We start from the raw sequence: 19061 nt of genomic DNA, 5'->3' as shown, positions 1-19061 counted from the left end.
CTCTTCTGGAATGATGGGTTTTCTACTGGTAGGGCCACTGATTTTTGAATGACTCCCTACACCGGGGCTGCACTCTGGAATTTCCCCAGCTGAAGCACATGGGAAAAAGGGGGACAGACTGTTTTAAAAGATGAGTGTTTCTCTGAGCAGGGAGCCAGACCACCGCCACATGCAAGAAGGCCAGGCTAAGGAGAGAGAAGGCTGGTGGAAGGGCCATCTAGCCTATGAACCCATACCAAACCCAGGGCTGACAAGGGGGGCGAGATCACCCTAAATGGGCTGTATATTCAGGATTGTGTTGTTTTCCAAAGATCTGTAACTCTCAAGGGTTTCAAGAATAGAAGTACCTGTGCTTTTAAGCAATTCCCTGGCTAAGTCTGTGTTCCATGTGCCTGCCATTGTTGTCCCTGAAGGGGTTAATCGAGAAGCTCAGAGTGCCCACAGTCAGGCAGACTCCGAGGGAGCGTGCATAAGCTACCAGGAGGGCTGGTTCCAGGGTGTAAGGTATCCAGCTTTCAAGAGCACCATATCCCAAGGAAGGGGTAGAGACGTGAGGTCTACACCTGGGAACGTGCCGTAGTGTTTGTCTACACTGCAATAAAACACCTGTGGCTAGCCCATGTCAGCTGACTCTGGCTCGCAAGGGCTCAGCCTGGGGGGCAGGGGCTATAACATTGTAATGTAGACATTTGGTGTCCTTCCAGAGGGGGAGTGGGCAAGTTTCTGACACTGAGCACCTTCTGTGAGGCACTGAGAGCCCTCAACAGGAGGGACAGATGCTGAACACTTTGCAAGATAAGGCTAATAGCCTGTGCATTCCTACATTTACTGTTTCCCCATAATGATAGCCATTATTTTGTTGTACTTCCCCTTGTGTTCTCAGGTTACCATCTTTAAGGTTAAAGCAGCAATTAGTTCCAATTAAGCTATTTTAAAATGCACTCAATTCCAATTTATGTGCACCCAAATTAATTACTATTTATTTTCCTTTTGGAGTGGGTCATTTGTATATTCTCTGAACAGTGTTTTATTCATACAGTATCTTTAAAAATATCATAGCAATTGTGAGAGAGATGTGATGCTGAGAAATATGCCTGTTTCACTCATAAGTACTATGCTTCCTGAGTACTAATTAGTATTACAAAAACATTGGGTGTAGCACTGTAAGTTTACACAGAACTTTAAAAACCATAGATAAAAAGACACATTCCTTGCCATGAAGTGCTTACAATCAGAGGATCTGATGCTGAACTTATGTTGAGTACCATTTTCTCAAGTGATTAGTTCCAGTGCCTTCACCCCCATTACAAACACACTATTCTTGATTAGACGGCAAGCTCCCAATACACCTCTAAGTCCCCCACATTTCATCCCCACCTAGAAATGCTCCAGACACCTTTCTAATGCACTTCTTGCATAGCTCCAGACTATTGCGTGACACAAACATTCCTAGATAATATATTTATTATCCCCCAATTTATACAGAGGAGGAGCTAAGGCACAAGGACATTAATTAGTAACTACCTCCAGAAATTGTGGTGTACGAGGCTTGCCCAAGATCACATAGGATGTCTATACATAAAAGCCAGTTCACCTGTGGTCCAGTCTATTATCTTAGCCCCAGGACCATCCATTTTTTCCCCTGCAGCCTCATTCATTACATAGAAATGCCATCATGTGAAACTATTTACTATGCAAATTCATCAGTGTGTCTCACAGTGCCTTTCAGAGGTCAGTATGCAGGAGTAGCCTCTTTGTACAGGCAGCATAAGAAAATTAGGCCAAATCTGTATACTTGGCTGAGAGGCACCAGGCTACGGGGATAAGGGTTGGCTCTGGTATACAAGGGACCTGTTCTATTCCTGGCTCTGCCTTGCAGAATCTCTGCCAGCCCCCTGACCTAGCCTGGCCAATCTGTCTCTTTAGATCGCTGTTGGGGAGGATACACAATCTAGTTTTAAAACAAACTTAGTGGTGACCTCAAAAAAACGGAAAAAACAGAAATTTCATCACCTTAATGACTCCTTCATGGGTTGGCAGCAAGGTTTGAACACAGAACTTTTAGATCTACACCACTGGCCTCTGCCACTTGAACAAACACTTTGCCAGTGAGTTACACAGCTATTTGTTAGACAGCAGTAGAATATTGGGAATCGGGATTCTTTCTATTCCTAATCTTGGGAATGAAGTGTAATCTAGTGGTTAGAGCAGGAAGGATAGATAAGGACACATGCTTAGCACATTCATTCTGAAAGGCAATATAGCTAAAGGAACGAGACTTGTTTGCCACATTAGAGACCTGGGTCCTATTCCCAGTTCTCTCTTTCATTACACTATCTGTAAAATTCAGGAAAAGATACCTTCCTGCCTTTTAAATAGGGGTATGAGTCTTTGCTTAACAAGTTGTCAAGTATAAACAACACCTAGTGCCAATCAGTGAAAGAGAGGAGACTAGAACCCATGGTCTCCTGGTTCCCAGTTCAGCGCACCTTCCCCTTTGCAAAAGTGTGGTTTTGATGGGACGCACTCCCCCCCCCACACACACACACAGTATACGGGAGTGCTTTGGTGTTGAGTCTGCACAATCTCCTCAACATTGCGTTTTAACAACTCTAATTCCAAAAACAAGGTCTGAAAAAGCTTATTAGATTTCATAGGTCTTCTTTTCAGTTCTTTGTTTGAGATCTCAGCAAAGAGAATCCAGCTTCATGTGTCTCCTGCATCTGGCTATTTCCCCTATGTATGTGTGCAAAACAGCATTAGAAGAATTTAGCATCTTTGTAAACAACTCATTGTTGGGATGCAGTATTTCAGGATCCCCTTGATCATAAGAACGGCCCTACTGGGTCAGACCAAAGGTCCATCTAGCCTCATTCATTATATAGAAATGCCATCATGTGAAACTATTTACTACACAAATTCATCAGTGTGTCTCACAGTGCCTTTCAGAGTATCCTGTCTTTCAACAGTGGCCAGTGCCAGGTGCCCAGAGGGAATGAACAGAACAGGTAATCATCAAGTGATCCATCCCGTCGCTCATTCCCAGCTTCTGGCAAACAGAGGCTAGGGACACCATTCCTGCCCATCCTGGCTAATAGCCATTGATGGACCTATCCTCCATGAATTTATCTAGCTCTTTTTTGAACCCTGTTATAGTCTTGGCCTTCACAGCATCCTCTGGCAAGGAGTTCCACAGGTTGACTGTGCATTGTGTGAAGAAATACTTCCTTTTATTTGTTTTAAACCTGCTGCCCATTAATTCCATTTGGTGACCCCTAGTTTTTGTGTTATGAGAAGTAGTAAACAACACTTCCTTATCTACTTTCTCTACACAAGCCATGATTTTATGGACCTCAATCATATCTCCCCTTAGCCGTCTCTTTTCCAAACTGAAAAATCCCAGTCTTATTAATCTCTCCTCATACGGAAGCCGTTCCATACCCCTAATCATTTTTGTTGCCCTTTTCCGAACCTTTTCCAATTCCAATATATCTTTTTTTGAGATGGGGCGACCACATCTGCACACATTATTCAAGATGTGGCGTACCATGGATTTATATAGAGGCAACATGATATTTTCTGTCCTATTATCTATCCCTTTCTTAATTATTCCCAGCATTATGTTCACTTTTTTGACTGCTGCTGCACATTGAGTGGATGTTTTCAGAGAACTATCCACAATGACTCCAAGATCTCTTTCTTGTGTGGTAAAAAGCTAATTTGGACCCCATTGTTTTATATGTACAGTTGGGATTATGCTTTCCAATGTGCATTACTTTGCATTTATCAACATTAAATTTCATCTGTCATTTTGTTGCCCAGTCACCCACTTTTGAGAGATCCTTTTGTAGCTCTTCGCAGTCTGCCTGTATCTTAACTATCTTTAGTAATTTTGTATCTTCTGCAAATTTTGTATCACCTAACCTTCACTTCCCCCAGTCTACTGTAGCTCCTGTCCTTTCTGCCAAGCTTCCAAGCTGATCTGACTCTTTTTTGTAGGTTTTTCCAAAAATGGAAAATTTGGCTTTAAACAGAATCTCACCTGCAACCTCAACTATGGTAAGCCTACGACCTCTCCATAACGCACAGCTCAATGGAGATGTCGGAGGCTGTGCTTCTGAACCTAGAGCACCTCTTCTGTCCCAGAGGCCTTTACCTGGCTGCAAGTAGTTGCTGTAAAGTCTGTCTGCCACAAGGCTATGTCCTTCCAGCCAGTGATGAGCTGCCAAAGTCTTAAGAACCAGTTCCCTACCGGTTTGTCGGCAGCAGGTCCTTGACTCGCTCCGGGTCTTCAGCGGCATGTCGGAGGCGGGCCCTTCAGAGCCACCGAAGACCCGGAGCGAGTGAAGGACCCACCATCGAAGACCCAGTAGGGAACCGCCCGGTGAGTACAAGCCCCCTGTCTGTCCCCCCCCATCCGACCCCCACCCACGTCCTGCCCCCGAATGCCCCCCTCAGAACCCGCAACCCATCAACCCCCCCCCCGCTCCTTGTCCCCGACCACCCCCTTCTGAGACCCCCCCACTCTAACTGCACCTCAGGACCCCACCCCCTGCCCAACCCCCCCCTCCCATTCCCTGTCCCCAGCTCCAGCTCACCACTGCTTCCAGCTACACATCTCAGGGAGGCAGTTCCCCCTCTTCTTAAAGTCCTTCAGCAGTCCCAGTGAGTGACAGAGGAAAAATATAACAGTCTGGTAGTCCACAAACGTTCTGGGTTTGCCCCACTATGATTACAAGGCAAATGGACTATTAATCTCTTAGCAAGGGCTGAGTCTCTAACTCCTTATCGGTCTGTGAGGCCCAGGCTGAGTGTCCTAGGCTTTAAGGAAAGAGCAAACAAAATAAAGAAGGTCCCTTCATTTGTCCAGAGGCTCCAGGCGGTAGAGGCCCTTCAGCAAGTTTCCGGGTCAGCAGTTCCACTCTGTAGTTGCAGGGAGCTCTGCTTCCCTCCGAGTGCCTCCCCTCACTGTGTTTGGATCATGCCTTCTAAGTAGTCATCCTTCTCCGGGTGGAACAGGCATCAGCTGACTGTGCCCACAGGAGCTCATTAACCCCTTCCTGGCTGGAGTGGGACATTTCCTACCACAGGAGAATATGCAGAATGTGACAGCAGCATAGCCATCTGGTGTAAACAGCAAGGAACTGAATTGAACTGTTTCTTCTGTTTCTTTCCCTTCATGCAAGGAACACATGTCAGCATTATTTGCAGGAGGGAAACAGTTAGTTGTAGGAAGAGAAGAAGAAGTTTTTGAGTGCAGCCACTGAATTGCCACTGATCCCAAAACAAATGACAAGGGTGGTACTGTTTTCTGACAATGGCTTGCAGAGAGCTGGCTGTTCACATGGAATTGGCTCTCCTTATTTCCAACCACTAAAGCACATTAAAATTACCTGCAAACACATTCAATACTTTGCTTATGTTATCTTTCCATGTAAGCAATTGCTGTAGTTGCTGCAGGACTGTTATATGACAGTGAAAAGTCCTGTAATCGTAACTGGGAGTGACATCTATGGGATATCCATGAGATACTCTCTCACTATTAATATGTGTTCCTTACTATGAAAAAGTATAAGAACCCCATCCCACAGACCATCAGCTAGTTCTAAGGAGAGAGAGAGATGGCTGGTTTTTCAAGGGTAATACTTTTTTATTGTTTATTATTCAGATAAAGATACTTCTGATATTGGAAAAACGACATGTGCCACCTGAAATATACACATCCCCACACACCTACTCCTGTTCGGAAGTATTATGACAGATAAATCTCACCTGAAAAGATTAGATTAACAGTCTGCCTGTGTAGTTTCCTTAGGCAACACATAGGGCCTGAACTTGCTCCCAATAAAGTGAATGGGATTTCTGTCACTGACTTCAGTGATGAGAGAATTGAGTCCAAAAAGATACATCAGATATTTTTACCATACAAATGTGGCATCAAAAGAAAATTGTAGATGTTGCCCACCCCCCAGCACCTCCATTTTAAATTGCAATTGCAAGTCATTTTTCCTTTGCATTGTCATGGAAAAAATACAGTCCAATGAACAGGGCACTGGGCCAGGAGATCTATTCCCAGAGTTCTATTACCAGCTCTGCCACTGACAATGCAATGTGACCTTAAGCAAAGTAATTTCACTTTTCTGTGCCCATTTTCCCCAACTACAAAGAGAAGATAATGATACTTAACTTCCTTTTTTAAAATGTTTTGAGATCTAGGGACAAAAAGGGCTATATAAAAGAGCTATGAATTATTTATTATTATTAATTATTATTAACAGGCAACAATTTTTGCTAGAATTTTGGCTAGGACTATAACAATGTTTAAAAGGGGACTGGATAAATTCATGGTGGCTAAGTCCATAAATGGCTATTAGCCAGGATGGGTAAGAATGGTGTCCCTAGCCTCTGTTCGTCAGAGGATGGAGATGGATGGCAGGAGAGAGATCACTAATATGTTTAATCTTTTCTTTTAATCTGATGCTCCTGGCAATGTGTTAGTAGTGATGCTGGCAGACTAACTCCACGTATTACCTTTCTAAGGCCAGTAATGTTGACAATAGCGAGAACTGTTCAACCGAAAAATTCTCTTAATAAAGACTTGAACTTCCTCATGGAGTGGATGCTTTGTATCATTCCTTAATAATAAGCAGAAATCCAACTCAATATGGACACTACATCATTAAGAAGATATGACTAAATAAAAGAAAAAAGTGATTCAAGGGTCACTCTTCGTGAGTGTGAAAATATGTCTGACACATTTTGTCAGCATGTGCTTGGTGTGCACAGATGGTATTAACAAATTGTTCTAATGTCTTCAATACGTGAAAAAGAAATGCCCCAATTTAGACTAATCATATGAGCAGACTAGCTGTTTGGGGAAAGGCATCAAGAACCCCTTCTGCAAACACAGGGGGCCAAATTAGCACCTACAAACAGTGGTGTAAGGTGGTTAGAAAACAAGTATAAATAAATGTTAAGGGTCAGTACTGCAATTTGCTCCAATCTGACATCAAGTTGTTCTGTGTAAGCTTGACTCTCCCATGAAGAGAAGTTGGTCCAATAAAAGCTACCAGGTGGGTATGGTAATGTTTCTAATTCCCTGGGACCAACATGACTACAATACCGCATACATCCAGTGGGTGTGTAAACCAAGAGTAATTAACATGCTGATGGATTTGTAACATGGCAAGGAAAGTAACAAATAGGAAGATGTGAAAAGAAGTAGGCAGGCTACTTTATCTTACACTGTAATTAGCTGGATTTCCTGCAACACATAAACCTTAAGCCTTCTCAGTGTGTAAGTTGCACATAAAATTAGTGTACTGAACAATACATTTGTGCAAGTTACACCATTTTACCCTTTACACTCATTTTCTGACCAATTTACATGTGATGTGTAGCCTATGTTCACTACTGAATTTGGCTAAGTCTTCCATGGATGTTGCATTTGTTTACATCAGATCTGAATTGGGGTCACATTCTGCCTTCTTCGGCCCTACCAAAAACCACCCCATACATTTTTGACATCAGTGGAGTTGTAAGGGTGCAACAGTCATGGTTTCTAGTGAGGTTTATTTTGTTACAAGCAACTTATGAATATCAGAGAGGCAGAGGTGGTAGATACTTGAAAAATTCAAAGTGTGTGATCAAAGCTCTATACAGAGAAATATCCATAAGAAAAGCTGTAGAAATCAAAAGGGATGAAATATTTCTGCCTTCATTAGGGATCTTTACTTACTAACCTTTGAGGCAAACAACCAGTGTTAAAGATTAATCTTTTACTTTATGTAATAATAAACACTTTTCACTTCACAGCATCTTCCATATGAGGCTCTCCAGGTACCTTGCAGCCAAGCATTGTTCTTTTTTCATTAGTGCCAATCAACATGGCAGAGAAAGCAGGCACACAAATTTGGACCATTCTGTAAGGATGTGCTAAGTGATTTGCCAAAAGTTATAGTGCAAGTCAGGGGCAGAGCTGGGAACAGAACACAGATCTTAATTCTTATTCCCATGCCTTAGCAACAAGATCAACCTCCTTCTCATGAAGCGCAAGAAGGAACTGCTACAGTATTAGCCTATCAAATAAGTCCACATCTCACAAGGATGTGGGTGGACACACCACTAAGCAAACTATCTGTTGTCATACCAAGGTGTGTAGAAGAACTTGTCATTTTAAATCAGAATTACTCAGTGGAATGAATTTAGAACATATCTCAGCAGATATATGAAAGGAAGCTACACTGAAGATACATTAAAAGATATGACAATGCCTAAACCAGCTCTTACAAAGTAACAAGCCAAGGCTGATACTGTAAAGCTAATTAATGATTTCACCAACCTCAGTTACATATTTCAGGTTGAAAAGAAGGGTGTTGTCTGTTTTGCTTGTCAACTGAGGCAGCCACACTGAAAGGGGAGAAGCAAAATATGCTGGCTACAGATATATTTATTGGGGTGTCAGTCAAATAGGAGTCTGTTCAGAAAAGACTCTTTATAAGATCTAAGGGTATGTCAACACTACGGGATTAATCCGAATTTATATAATTCAAATTTAGGAAACCGATTTTATAAATTCGAATGTATTCGGCCACACTAGGCACATTAATTCGGTGGTGTGCGTCCAAGCTACCGTACTAACATCAATTTCCAGAGTGTTGCATTGTGGGTAGCTTTCCCATAGCTATCCCATAGTTCCCGCAGTCTCCACCCCCCTTGGAATTCTGGGTTGAGACCCCAGTGCATGATGGGGCAAAAAACATTGTCGCAGGTGGTTCTGGGTACAGCCTCCCCCTCCCTCCCTGAAAGCAACGGCAGACAACCATTTTGCGCCTTTTTTCCTGAGTGAACTCTGCAGACTCCATACCGCAGCAAGCATGGATCCCGCTCAGCTCCAGAACGCAGTCATGAACATTGTAAACACCTCGCGCGTTCTCGTGGAGTTTATGCTTACCCAGGACCAGAAAAAAGAGGCGAGAAGGAGGAGGCGGCGACTGCAGCGCAGCGACAAGCGTGATGAGGACATGGACATGGACCGTGAATTCTCTCAGACCGCGGGCCCCGGTGCTTTGGAGATTATGATGTTAATGGGCCAGGTTATAGGCTTGGAACGCCGATTCTGGGCCCAGGAAACAAGCACAGACTGGTGGGACCGCATAGTGTTGCAGGTGTGGGACGATTCCCAGTGGCTGAGAAACTTTCGCATGCGTAAGGGCACTTTCATGGAACTTTGTGACTTGCTTTCCCCTGCCCTGAAGCGCCAGAATACCAAGATGAGAGCAGCCCTCACAGTTGAGAAGCGAGTGGCGATAGCCCTGTGGAAGCTTGCAACGCCAGACAGCTACCGGTCAGTCGGTAATCAATTTGGAGTGGGCAAATCTACTGTGGGGGCTGCTGTGATGCAAGTAGCCAAAGCAATCACGGAGGTGCTGCTACGAAAGGTAGTGACTCTGGGAAATGTGCAGGTCATAGTGGATGGCTTTGCTGCAATGGGATTCCCTAACTGTGGTGGGGCGATAGATGGAACCCATATTTCTATCTTGGCACCGGAGCACCAGGGTACCCACTACATAAACCGCAAGGGGTACTTTTCAATGGTGCTGCAAGCACTTGTGGATCACAAGGGACGTTTCACCAACATCCATGTGGGCTGGCCGGGAAGGGTTCATGACGCTCGCGTCTTCAGGAACACCAATCTGTTTAAACGGCTGCAGCAAGGGACTTACTTTCCGGACCAGAAAATAACCGTTGGGGATGTTGAAATGCCAATTGTTATTCTTGGAGACCCAGCCTACCCCTTAATGCCATGTCTCATGAAGCCATACACAGGCAGCCTGGACAGGAGTCAGGAGTTGTTCAACTACAGGCTGAGCAAGTGCAGAATGGTGGTAGAATGTGCATTTGGCCGTTTAAAAGGTCGCTGGCGATCCTTACTGACTCGCTCAGACCTCAGCCAAACCAATATCCCCATTGTTATTACTGCTTGCTGTGTGCTCCACAATCTCTGTGAGAGCAAGGGGGAGACCTTTATGGCAGGGTGGGAGGCTGAGGCAAATCGCCTGGCTGCTGATTACGCGCAGCCAGACACCAGGGCGATTAGAAGAGCACACCAGGAAGCGCTGCGCATTAGGGAAGCTTTGAAAACCAGTTTCATGACTGGCCAGGCTACAGTGTGAAATTTGTTTGTTTATCCTTCATGAAAATAAAGGGGGCGGGTTGACTCATTTTCTGTAAGGAACCCACCCTCCCCCTTCCCCCAGCTTGCTTTCAAAGGAAATAAAGTCACTATTGTTTAAAAATCATTTATTCTTTATTAATTGATTATAAAAAGAGGGAGAGAACCTGAGTGGGGTTTGGGAGGAGGATCAGTGGGAAGGAAAAGCCCACTAAAAAAAGGTTTAAAAAATGGCAGCCTTTTGCTTGGGCTGTCCACTGGGGTGGAATGGGAGGGTGTACGGAGCCTTCCCCCCCCCCCCCCGTGTTCTTACACGTCTGGGTGAGGAGGCTATGGAACATGGTGAGGAGGTAGGGGGGTTATACAGGGGCTGTAGCGGCACTCTGTTCTCCAGCAGCCGTTCCTGAAGCTCCACCAGACGCCGGAGCATGTCTGTTTGCTCACGCAGCAGCCCCAGCGTTGCATCCTGCCTCCTCTGATCTTCCTGACGCCACCTCTCATCTCGAGCATCTCTCCTCTCCTCACATTGGTCCCTCCTGTCCTCACGTTCACTGGCTTCTTTCCTATACTTGCAAACCGTGTCCTTCCACTCATTCAGATGAGCTCTTTCTCTCCTGGTGGATTGCATGATTTCTGCAAACATCTCGTCTCGCGTCTTCTTTTTCCGACGCCTTATCTGGGATAGCCTTCGGGAAGGAGGAGGGAGGCTTGAAACATTTGCAGCTGCTGGAGGGAGTGAAAAAAGGAGAGAATTTTTTTAAAAGATACATTTTTCAGAACAATGCTTATACTCTTTCACGGTGACAAATACTATTCACATTACATAGCACATATGATTTCTGTGCAAGGTCGCATTTTGCCTCTTAATATTGAGTGCCTGTGGCTTTGCTGCTAGAGATCACAGACGCAGGTCCGGGCAACAGAATTCAGCTTGCATGCTGTCATGGTAAGCCACTGTCTTTAGGCTTCTGCGCCCTGCTTTCCCACATACCAAGCAAAGCCCGTTGTGCTGCAGTTTTCCTGTTAACCTTCAGCAGCAGAAAACAAGCTAACACCCCCCCACCATCCAATTCTCTGGGATGAGTGCTTTATCCCTCCCCCCACCGCGTGGCTGGTATCAGGGAAGATCCCTGCAGGAACCAAACTAACACCACCACCCCCCCCCAACCCGCCATGAATTCTCTGGGATGAGTGCTTTATCCCTCCCCCCACCACGTGGCTGGTATCAGGGAAGATCCCTGCAGGAACCAAACTAACACCACCACCACCCCCCAACCCGCCATGAATTCTCTGGGATGAGTGCTTTATCCCTCCCCCCACCGCGTGGCTGGTATCAGGGAAGATCCCTGCTAGCAAAACGCAAAAAGCTCTGGGCCAATCCTCCCCCGCCCCCTTTGCACTTGGCTAAATGCAGGGAAGGATTTCTTTTCAGCCACAGGCAAACAGCCCAGTAGGAACGGCCACCTCTGTCCCCTTAATTAAATTCCCGTATTTCAACCAGGTTACCCTAAGCGATATCACTCTCCTGAGGATTACACAGCAAGATAAAGAACGGATGTTGCTTGAATGCCAGCAAACACCGGGACCATACGCTGCCAGGCTTTGTCATGCAATGATACCAGATTACTTGCTACTAGCATGGCGTGGTCAAGTGTCCTACCATGGAGGACGGAATAAGGCTGCACTGCCCAGAAACCTTGTGGCAAGGCTTTTGGAGTACCTCCAGGAGAGCTTCATGGAGATGTCCCTGGAGGATTTCCGCTCCATCCCCAGACATGTTAACAGACTTTTCCAGTAGCTGTACTGGCTGCGAATGCATCCCAAGTGCTCAGGGCAAATTAATCATTAAAAATGCTTGCTTTTAAACCATGTTTTATATTTTAAAAGGTAAACTCACCTGAGGTCCCTTCCATGGGGTCATGGTCTTGGGTACTGGCTTGGGAGGGTACTTCAGTCAGGGTGAGAAACAGATCCTGGCTGTTGGGGAGAACGGAGAGCTGGGTGCTCTCTGCCAGCTCGTCCTCCTCCTCCTCCTCTTCCCCTTCCGCGGAATCATCAGGTGTACCTGATGAGATTATCCCCATCTCGGAATCCACAGTCAGAGGTGGGGTAGTGGTGGCAGCCCCCCCTAGAAATGCATTTAGCTCGGCGTAGAAGCGGCATGTCCGCGGCTCTGACCCGGAGCGACCGTTTGCCTCCTTTGCTTTTTGATAGGCTTGTCTGAGCTCCTTGACTTTCACGCGGCACTGATCTGAGTCCCTATTGTGGCCTCTCTCCATCATGCCCTTGGAAATTTTTTCAAAAGTTTTGGCATTTCGTCTTTTCGAACGAAGTTCTGCTAGCACTGAATCCTCTCCCCATATAGCGATCAAATCCAGTACCTCCTATACGGTCCATGCTGGTGCTCTTTTTCGATTATCAGCCTGCATGGTTACCTGTGCTGATGAGCTCTCTGTGGTCACCTGTGCTCTCCACGCTGTGCAAACAGGAAATGAAATTCAAATGTTGCTGGGGCTTTTCCTGTCCACCTGGCCAGCGCATCCGAGTTCAGATTGCTGTCCAGAGCGGTCACAATGGTGCACTGTGGGATAGCTCCTGGAGGCCAATAACATCGAATTGCGGCCACACTAACCTTAATTCGGATTGACAATACTGATTTTGACGCTACTCCGCTCGTCGAGGAGGAGTACAGAAATCGAATTAAAGGGCTCTTTAATTCGAATTAAATGGCTTCGTTGTGTGGACGGGTCCAGCGTTAATTCGATTTAAAGCAGCTAAATCCGAATTAAAGTCGTAGTGTAGACCAGGCCTAAGAGTTTGCATGCACCAATTAAAAAGACAATCTCAAACAGTTTTGTGTCTCCAAAAACCACCAAAGACAGACAGTAGGTTGTCAAAACAAAGGCGATGCACATCCCTAATGTGAACACAAGTCATTTGCATGCACAGGATTTGACTTATCCAGATGGAACAGTTCTACTTTGCTTGGCAACCTGAGAAAGATTTCTTATGGAATCATCAAATCCAGAATCAGGCAGAGTCCAGACTGCAATACAATAAAACCACAGAGCAATAAAAATTCAGCCTATATTTAACAAGCAAAAACACTATTCTTCATGGTTTCAACAGACTCCAAAGCATGTTTGAGTACCTCACAAAAAGCCAGAATGCAACACCCTTATTCACAATGAATAGTACCTTACATACATATCATAAGTACTCTAAATGGGAACTATTTGTACAGTATGGGATTACTCAGTGTGAGCAAAGGTATCAATCTGGCTCAAAGAAAGTATCAACCACTAAAAAACAAACAAGCTGACATTGATTCAAATGTAACAAAAATACTCCCTCAAATTGCAGTAGTGAGCTTCCTCAAAGGGCTATCCTCCCCTCCCGCCCCCAAAAAAGTGACATTCCAAAGGACTAGAAATACTCCAGAGCCAACCAAGAAAACAAAACAGAGAAATTAGCTCAAGCGCCTCTCCCGTTACAACAGCAAAATCGAAAGCCCACGTCCAAACTCAGAAACTGACTAAAATAAATCTTCACATGGTGAATTCTTTGCCCCCAGTCATTAGAAAATTCCAAATTCCTGGAGAAATTAACATACTTCCAGAGATCTGCAATGTTTGGAAAATATATATATTTAATATCCCCTCAGAATGATACATGTACAGCCATGAACTCTGTAAATTGCTTATGTGCAATAAATATCTTGCCTTTAGCACCAGCTATGCATTTAGTGTGTCTGAAGGTCTTAACACTGGTTATTTCTATTATTAAAAACACTTCTTCATTATAGATTAACAGTAAAAAGCACAAGATGAGCAAAGATACCAGGTGACTAGAAGAAAGTCCCAAGCTAACGTCAAGGGGGTTTAATTCATCTCTGGTGTGAATGTAGTTACATACACCAGGGAGGAATTAGGCCTACTGAGCTTTGAAGAGTTTGATCTTTTGATTTCATTTGTGGAGTGAATTTTCTGATGGATCATTCCAGGAACTACTTTTGAGAGAGTAAAAATACTACAGACAGATTTATTCTCTGTAAAAATCACTGACAAGAAAAAAAAAAGAAGGGTTATAAATAATATTGATTTGGGGTGAACTGGCAGAACCTTAAAATCAATACAGTTTATAGAACAGTCAGATATAAAATAGAAGGAGCTATACAAGTCATGACAAGATTATTACTTAGGGCCAAATTCTGCCCTCAGGTAAGAAAGGGAAGAATGTATTTTCATCCTGTAAATGAAAACAGTGCTCCATGGCAAAGTCTAACCTATCATTTTCCTCTTTTTCAACATATTAGTTAGTTTTTATTTTTGCCTTATAGCACATTGATGTTGTTAAAGATGAACCACTACTGAAACAAAAGAATAAATACTTTCCACCTGCATAGCATCTTTAATTTAAAATAATCAAAGCTCTTTATAAACTATTAGTTATGTTTCAACACCCTGCTTGGTGAAGGCCTTGTTTTACAGATAGGGAAAACTAAGATACAAAGAGGTTAATGGCCAAATTTTCAACAGTATTCACTGATTTTGCATGCCTTAATATTTGGATATCCAACTTGAGAGTACTATAGAAGCCAGATTTTCAAAAGTGCTGAGCAACCACAACTCCAACTAAAGTCCAATCGGTGCTCAGCACTTCTCAAAATCACACCCTGTGTCTCAAGTTGAGCAGTCAAAAACTGAAGCATGCAAAACAAGTGGCTGAAGTGGCTTGCCCAAGACCATAACAGAGTGGAAAATAAAGATGATGAGTCCTGGGTCACAGTCTCCTTCTTTAACTATAAATCCCCATTGTCTCACCACTTCCACCCTTCAGAAAAACAGGTATATGTATTCTACTACATGAAAGATTTGTTGATTTAGCAGACTGTGTATATACAGTACTTCTCACTGAAAAATAATATTGCTTAGAAATACAACCGATATTTTTCCACTGGTTCTTTTAATCAAAGTTGTTTAATGCATTAATTTTCACTGGGATCAGGACAAGAATTTCTCTTTTGCCTCAAGCTGGCCTATAACAAAAGCTCTTCATATTAACAAACAATATATTGGATTCATATAATTCCTCTGAACCTTTCATCCTGAAGGATCCCGAAGTGCTTTACAAATGTAGTTTGACATAGAAACAATATCAGGTTTCACTACTGAAGTGAAACGGAGCAGCTGTTTATTAACATCCACCACCACACAAGAGTTCAGCACAGGTAGTTAAAAGAACAATGCATCTCAGAGGCTCAAAAACTGTAGTTTACAAAGCACCTTTCATTAATCAGCAATTAATTAAGGAGTAGGATATGGGGTTTGGGATAGGAGGTGGATCCATGAGGCATTCTCGCTCTTATGAGGTGGCCCACAAAATGAATGTTGGCCTGTCCAACTGAAACTGCAAAGGAAACATAGGTGGGCAGAACGTAATTACACTTTAAGAGTTGGTCAGGACATCAAAGTTAACACTCTAGTCTCGTGAAATATGCCACCAACTGAAGCAGGGTGTTTAATGACCACACTAATTAAAAAAAAAAATTAAGACTCATCAGAAAGGCAGCACTTTCAAAAAACACAGGGTCTTTTATAGCACAGGAAGTATGACTGCAAAGTGAACTTAGCTGGAATATTAGCAGCTTCAAGGGATTTCTATTCTAAAATGGCATTATATTCTTGAGAGGAGAAAAAGATAAGCCAGCTTACAAATGGACCACATAATTAATAAGAGAAAGTGTGTCAGTGTAGGAGCTGCTTGAGTTTCTTGTCATGCCTGTTGTTAACTCAGGCCAAAATTTTCAAACTTGGGTATCTAAATATGGCTCCTAAATCCATCATTAGGCACCTAAAATACATTTCTGAAAATAAGGCCGCTTTTCTGAAGACAATGGGAGCCGCACATAAACACCAAAAATAGAAGTGAGGTGAGTAACAGTGGATTTATGAGCATAACTGCAAGCACCGAAGTTTGAACAGTTTGATGTAATTCAGAGGCATGAAAAGAACCCCAAGCTACTCTTACACTGCCTCTCAGTCTGCCATTAATTGTGTGATCCAATCACAAAACAGTTTATTTCCCCCCCTCAAAAATATAACACCATTGTAGAGTGGAAATCCTTTGAAACTGCTAATGTTATTCCAACTAAGTTCACTTTGCAGCACAGCAGTTTATCTGACGACTTTTCCTGCAATCCAGACCTAATTAGGGAATCAGTTTCAAGCAATTTGGTAATTAAACGCATCTGCTTAAAATACCTCAAAAGCCTCAATAAAATAAAAAAAGGTGTAAAAAATTGTAATTAAAATCATAAAAAGAACAAACATGAACTGGTCCTTTTTCAAAGAGGATGCAATGGAACTGAATTTTAATGTCTCTTTATTTAGCCCCACATTGGATTTTTTTTCCCTCCCAAACACAGAAAAGGTTTGCTTTCCCAGATGCATAGGTTAAGAATAGCAAGAGAGCTAACAGAACAGGATTCTTGCTATTCATTATTAAATGAATTTTAATTACATTATTTTTAAATAAAAATTCATATGTGGTTATACTGGAAATATTTATTACCACTTGCTTCTCTCCAGCCAGCATTTGGGCAAGGCTGTCTCCTGTCACCACTTTAGTGCCTTGGGTAGTTGTCTCCACATCAACCTACATGATTGTTCTTTCCTGCAGGCAGCAGGGAAGGCTCTCACCTCTCCTCTCAGTATTTGTATGCATGTATGGAAGGGGAAGCAGGGTGTATACGAGTGTGGGAGGGTTACCCTGTCAGCATCCATGTGTGTGTATATATGAGGGAAGTTTCTCCTCTCCTTTCAGCATGTGGGGAGGGGTGTATTGCCTGCCAGCATGTATGTGTGGGATTTTTTCAGGAGAAAGGGGATTCAGTTCTCTAGTCTGTGTCTATGAAAGGGAAGAGAGGGGGTGGAGAGAGAGAAGTGTGAGGATTTTCTCCTATTAGTATCCATGGTTTGTTTTTTGGAACGAGAAAAGAAGGGGATAAGGAGGGGGAGTCTCTCCTGACAGCACCTCTCTGTGCATGTGTCTAGAAGGGTGGTGGACAGAAGGTTTCTACATATGCATATAGCGGTGGGTCCTGTCAGCATGCCTGAGTGTTGGGGAGCAGGAAGGGAGAGAAGGGGTTCTTGCATCTCAGGATCCATGTGTGCATAGGCACATGCAGGGGAAGGCTCTCATGCAAGGAGGTGTCTGTATGCAGTGGGGTGCAGGACAGTCTCTCAGACTGGCATTTGTGCATATGGGGTCAGAAACTAGGGATGTCTCCAGTGCTCGAATTATGGGAAAAACACAGGGGGGCACTGAATGTCAAATGGCTTGATTTAATGTAAACCGTAGTGAGAAGTAAGGGGGGGGGCTATAAGACAGAAGTGAGTTAGCCTTTAAACACAGCAAGGAGGCTCAGCACCCCGTCACTGGGGAGCCCGCTTGCCTGCAGCCTGCCAGAGCCTCTCTCTCTTCCTCTCTCTCTCTCTAGCTTGCAGGGGCGCTGCTGCTGCTGCCTGTCAGTCACATGAGTTAGTCACTCACCGCCCGTGATCTGTGCAGGGCCGAAGCACAGCGCCAGCTGAAGCCACAAGATCACCACGAAGAGTCTCCGGGGGGACAGGGACTGCTGCTGCTGCTTCTCTAGGAATGGATCCCCGCTGCTCGGGTTCATTCCATGATACATCTTTTATCCACGAAGGGCATCCGGTTTGCAATAATCTGCAACAAGAAAGAGAATATTATCTTGCCATCTCCCAGCGATCTCAGAGCTGAGGATCAATCTCTCTCTTCCTCCAGATGAAATCTCTGCCCACTCTTCTCCAAGGTGCAATCCCATTCCCAGCTCTGACATGCAACAGAAACCTCTTTGGGGCAAGGACCTTGCCACCTACACATCTGGTCAGGACTATGGACACCAAAGACAGGATATAAAATTATTATTCTTATAATCATCTTTGTCCAGCCCATCCCCCACTGTTTATTCCCTGACATGCAAACCACACTCCCCAAAATGCCCTCTCCTAATATGCAATCCCCCGCCTGCATACTGCATACACACGAAACCCCTGTGCCAATCTGAACTCTCCTTCTACCCTCTGCAATAGCCAAGACTCCCTGGGAATGGGATGCAGTTTCCAAACAGCAAATCAGCCTCAATGCAAAGAGGAAGCACTGAAGCCACCTTCACTGTGCTGCTCCATGCAATTCACAGCTTGTTGCCACTATGATAAAGTCTTATAAACCACCTAGGGTCTCCAGTCTGCCAAGACCCCCGACTTAGATCTCTCGTCTTATAAATATTGCAACGCTCCCATTTCCACCCAGGAGCTAATTGTCGGGGGTGGGGGGATTACTGAATGCAGGCCCCAGCTTCTGTTAATTCTTCCAGAGGGATATGCACGGTTCCCCCTGTAACTCCCCACCCCGGCTTCCCCCTGACGCCCGCTTCTAGCGCTGCTCCCCTTTACACTCCCCCCTTTACTGCCTTCCCCCTTGTCGCTGCTTCCCCGGTGCATGGACCCAGGTGAGCACTGCGCCCTTACCTGAGGGCTGCCCGCCTGCATGGAGCCTCCTTGCCTGCCTCCCCCGGGCGAGTCCCCAGCTGGGCACGACCCAATGCTGCTGCTGCCGCCGCCGCTACCACCACCGCCGCCTCCTCCGTAAGCCGCGGCAGCTCCCCCGCCCGCTGGAGGGGAAGAGCTGAGCCACACACGCAGCGCGCGCCGCCGCTCGCGCTCATCCCACCTGTGTCTGGGAGAGGGGGAGGGAGGAGGCGGGCGGCTCCAGAGCCAAGGCTGCGGCAGCTGCCAATGGGAAGCCTGTGCCCGAGCCTGCACCTGCCCGCTGCACGAGCCGCCTCAAACCCCCTCCCAGG

The 19061-nt window shown here is 44.8% G+C and overlaps 1 protein-coding gene across 1 annotated transcript in view; it reads right to left on the bottom strand.

The window, feature by feature from the left end:
• The window catches only part of SUSD4 (sushi domain containing 4), a 109364-nt gene extending 91494 nt beyond the window's left edge, over window positions 1–17870 (bottom strand). The window contains exon 1 of the mRNA XM_065401816.1: window positions 17729–17870. Within this exon, the coding sequence (XP_065257888.1) occupies window positions 17729–17870 (142 nt within the window). The remainder of the gene's footprint in view (window positions 1–17728) is intronic.
• Window positions 17871–19061: the final 1191 nt, after the last annotated feature.

Source organism: Emys orbicularis, chromosome 3 (genome assembly GCF_028017835.1).
Source record: "Emys orbicularis isolate rEmyOrb1 chromosome 3, rEmyOrb1.hap1, whole genome shotgun sequence".
NCBI lineage: Eukaryota > Metazoa > Chordata > Testudines > Emydidae > Emys > Emys orbicularis.
The sequence above is the reverse complement of the archived record's forward strand: the minus strand, read 5'-3'. Positions and strand labels throughout refer to the sequence as shown.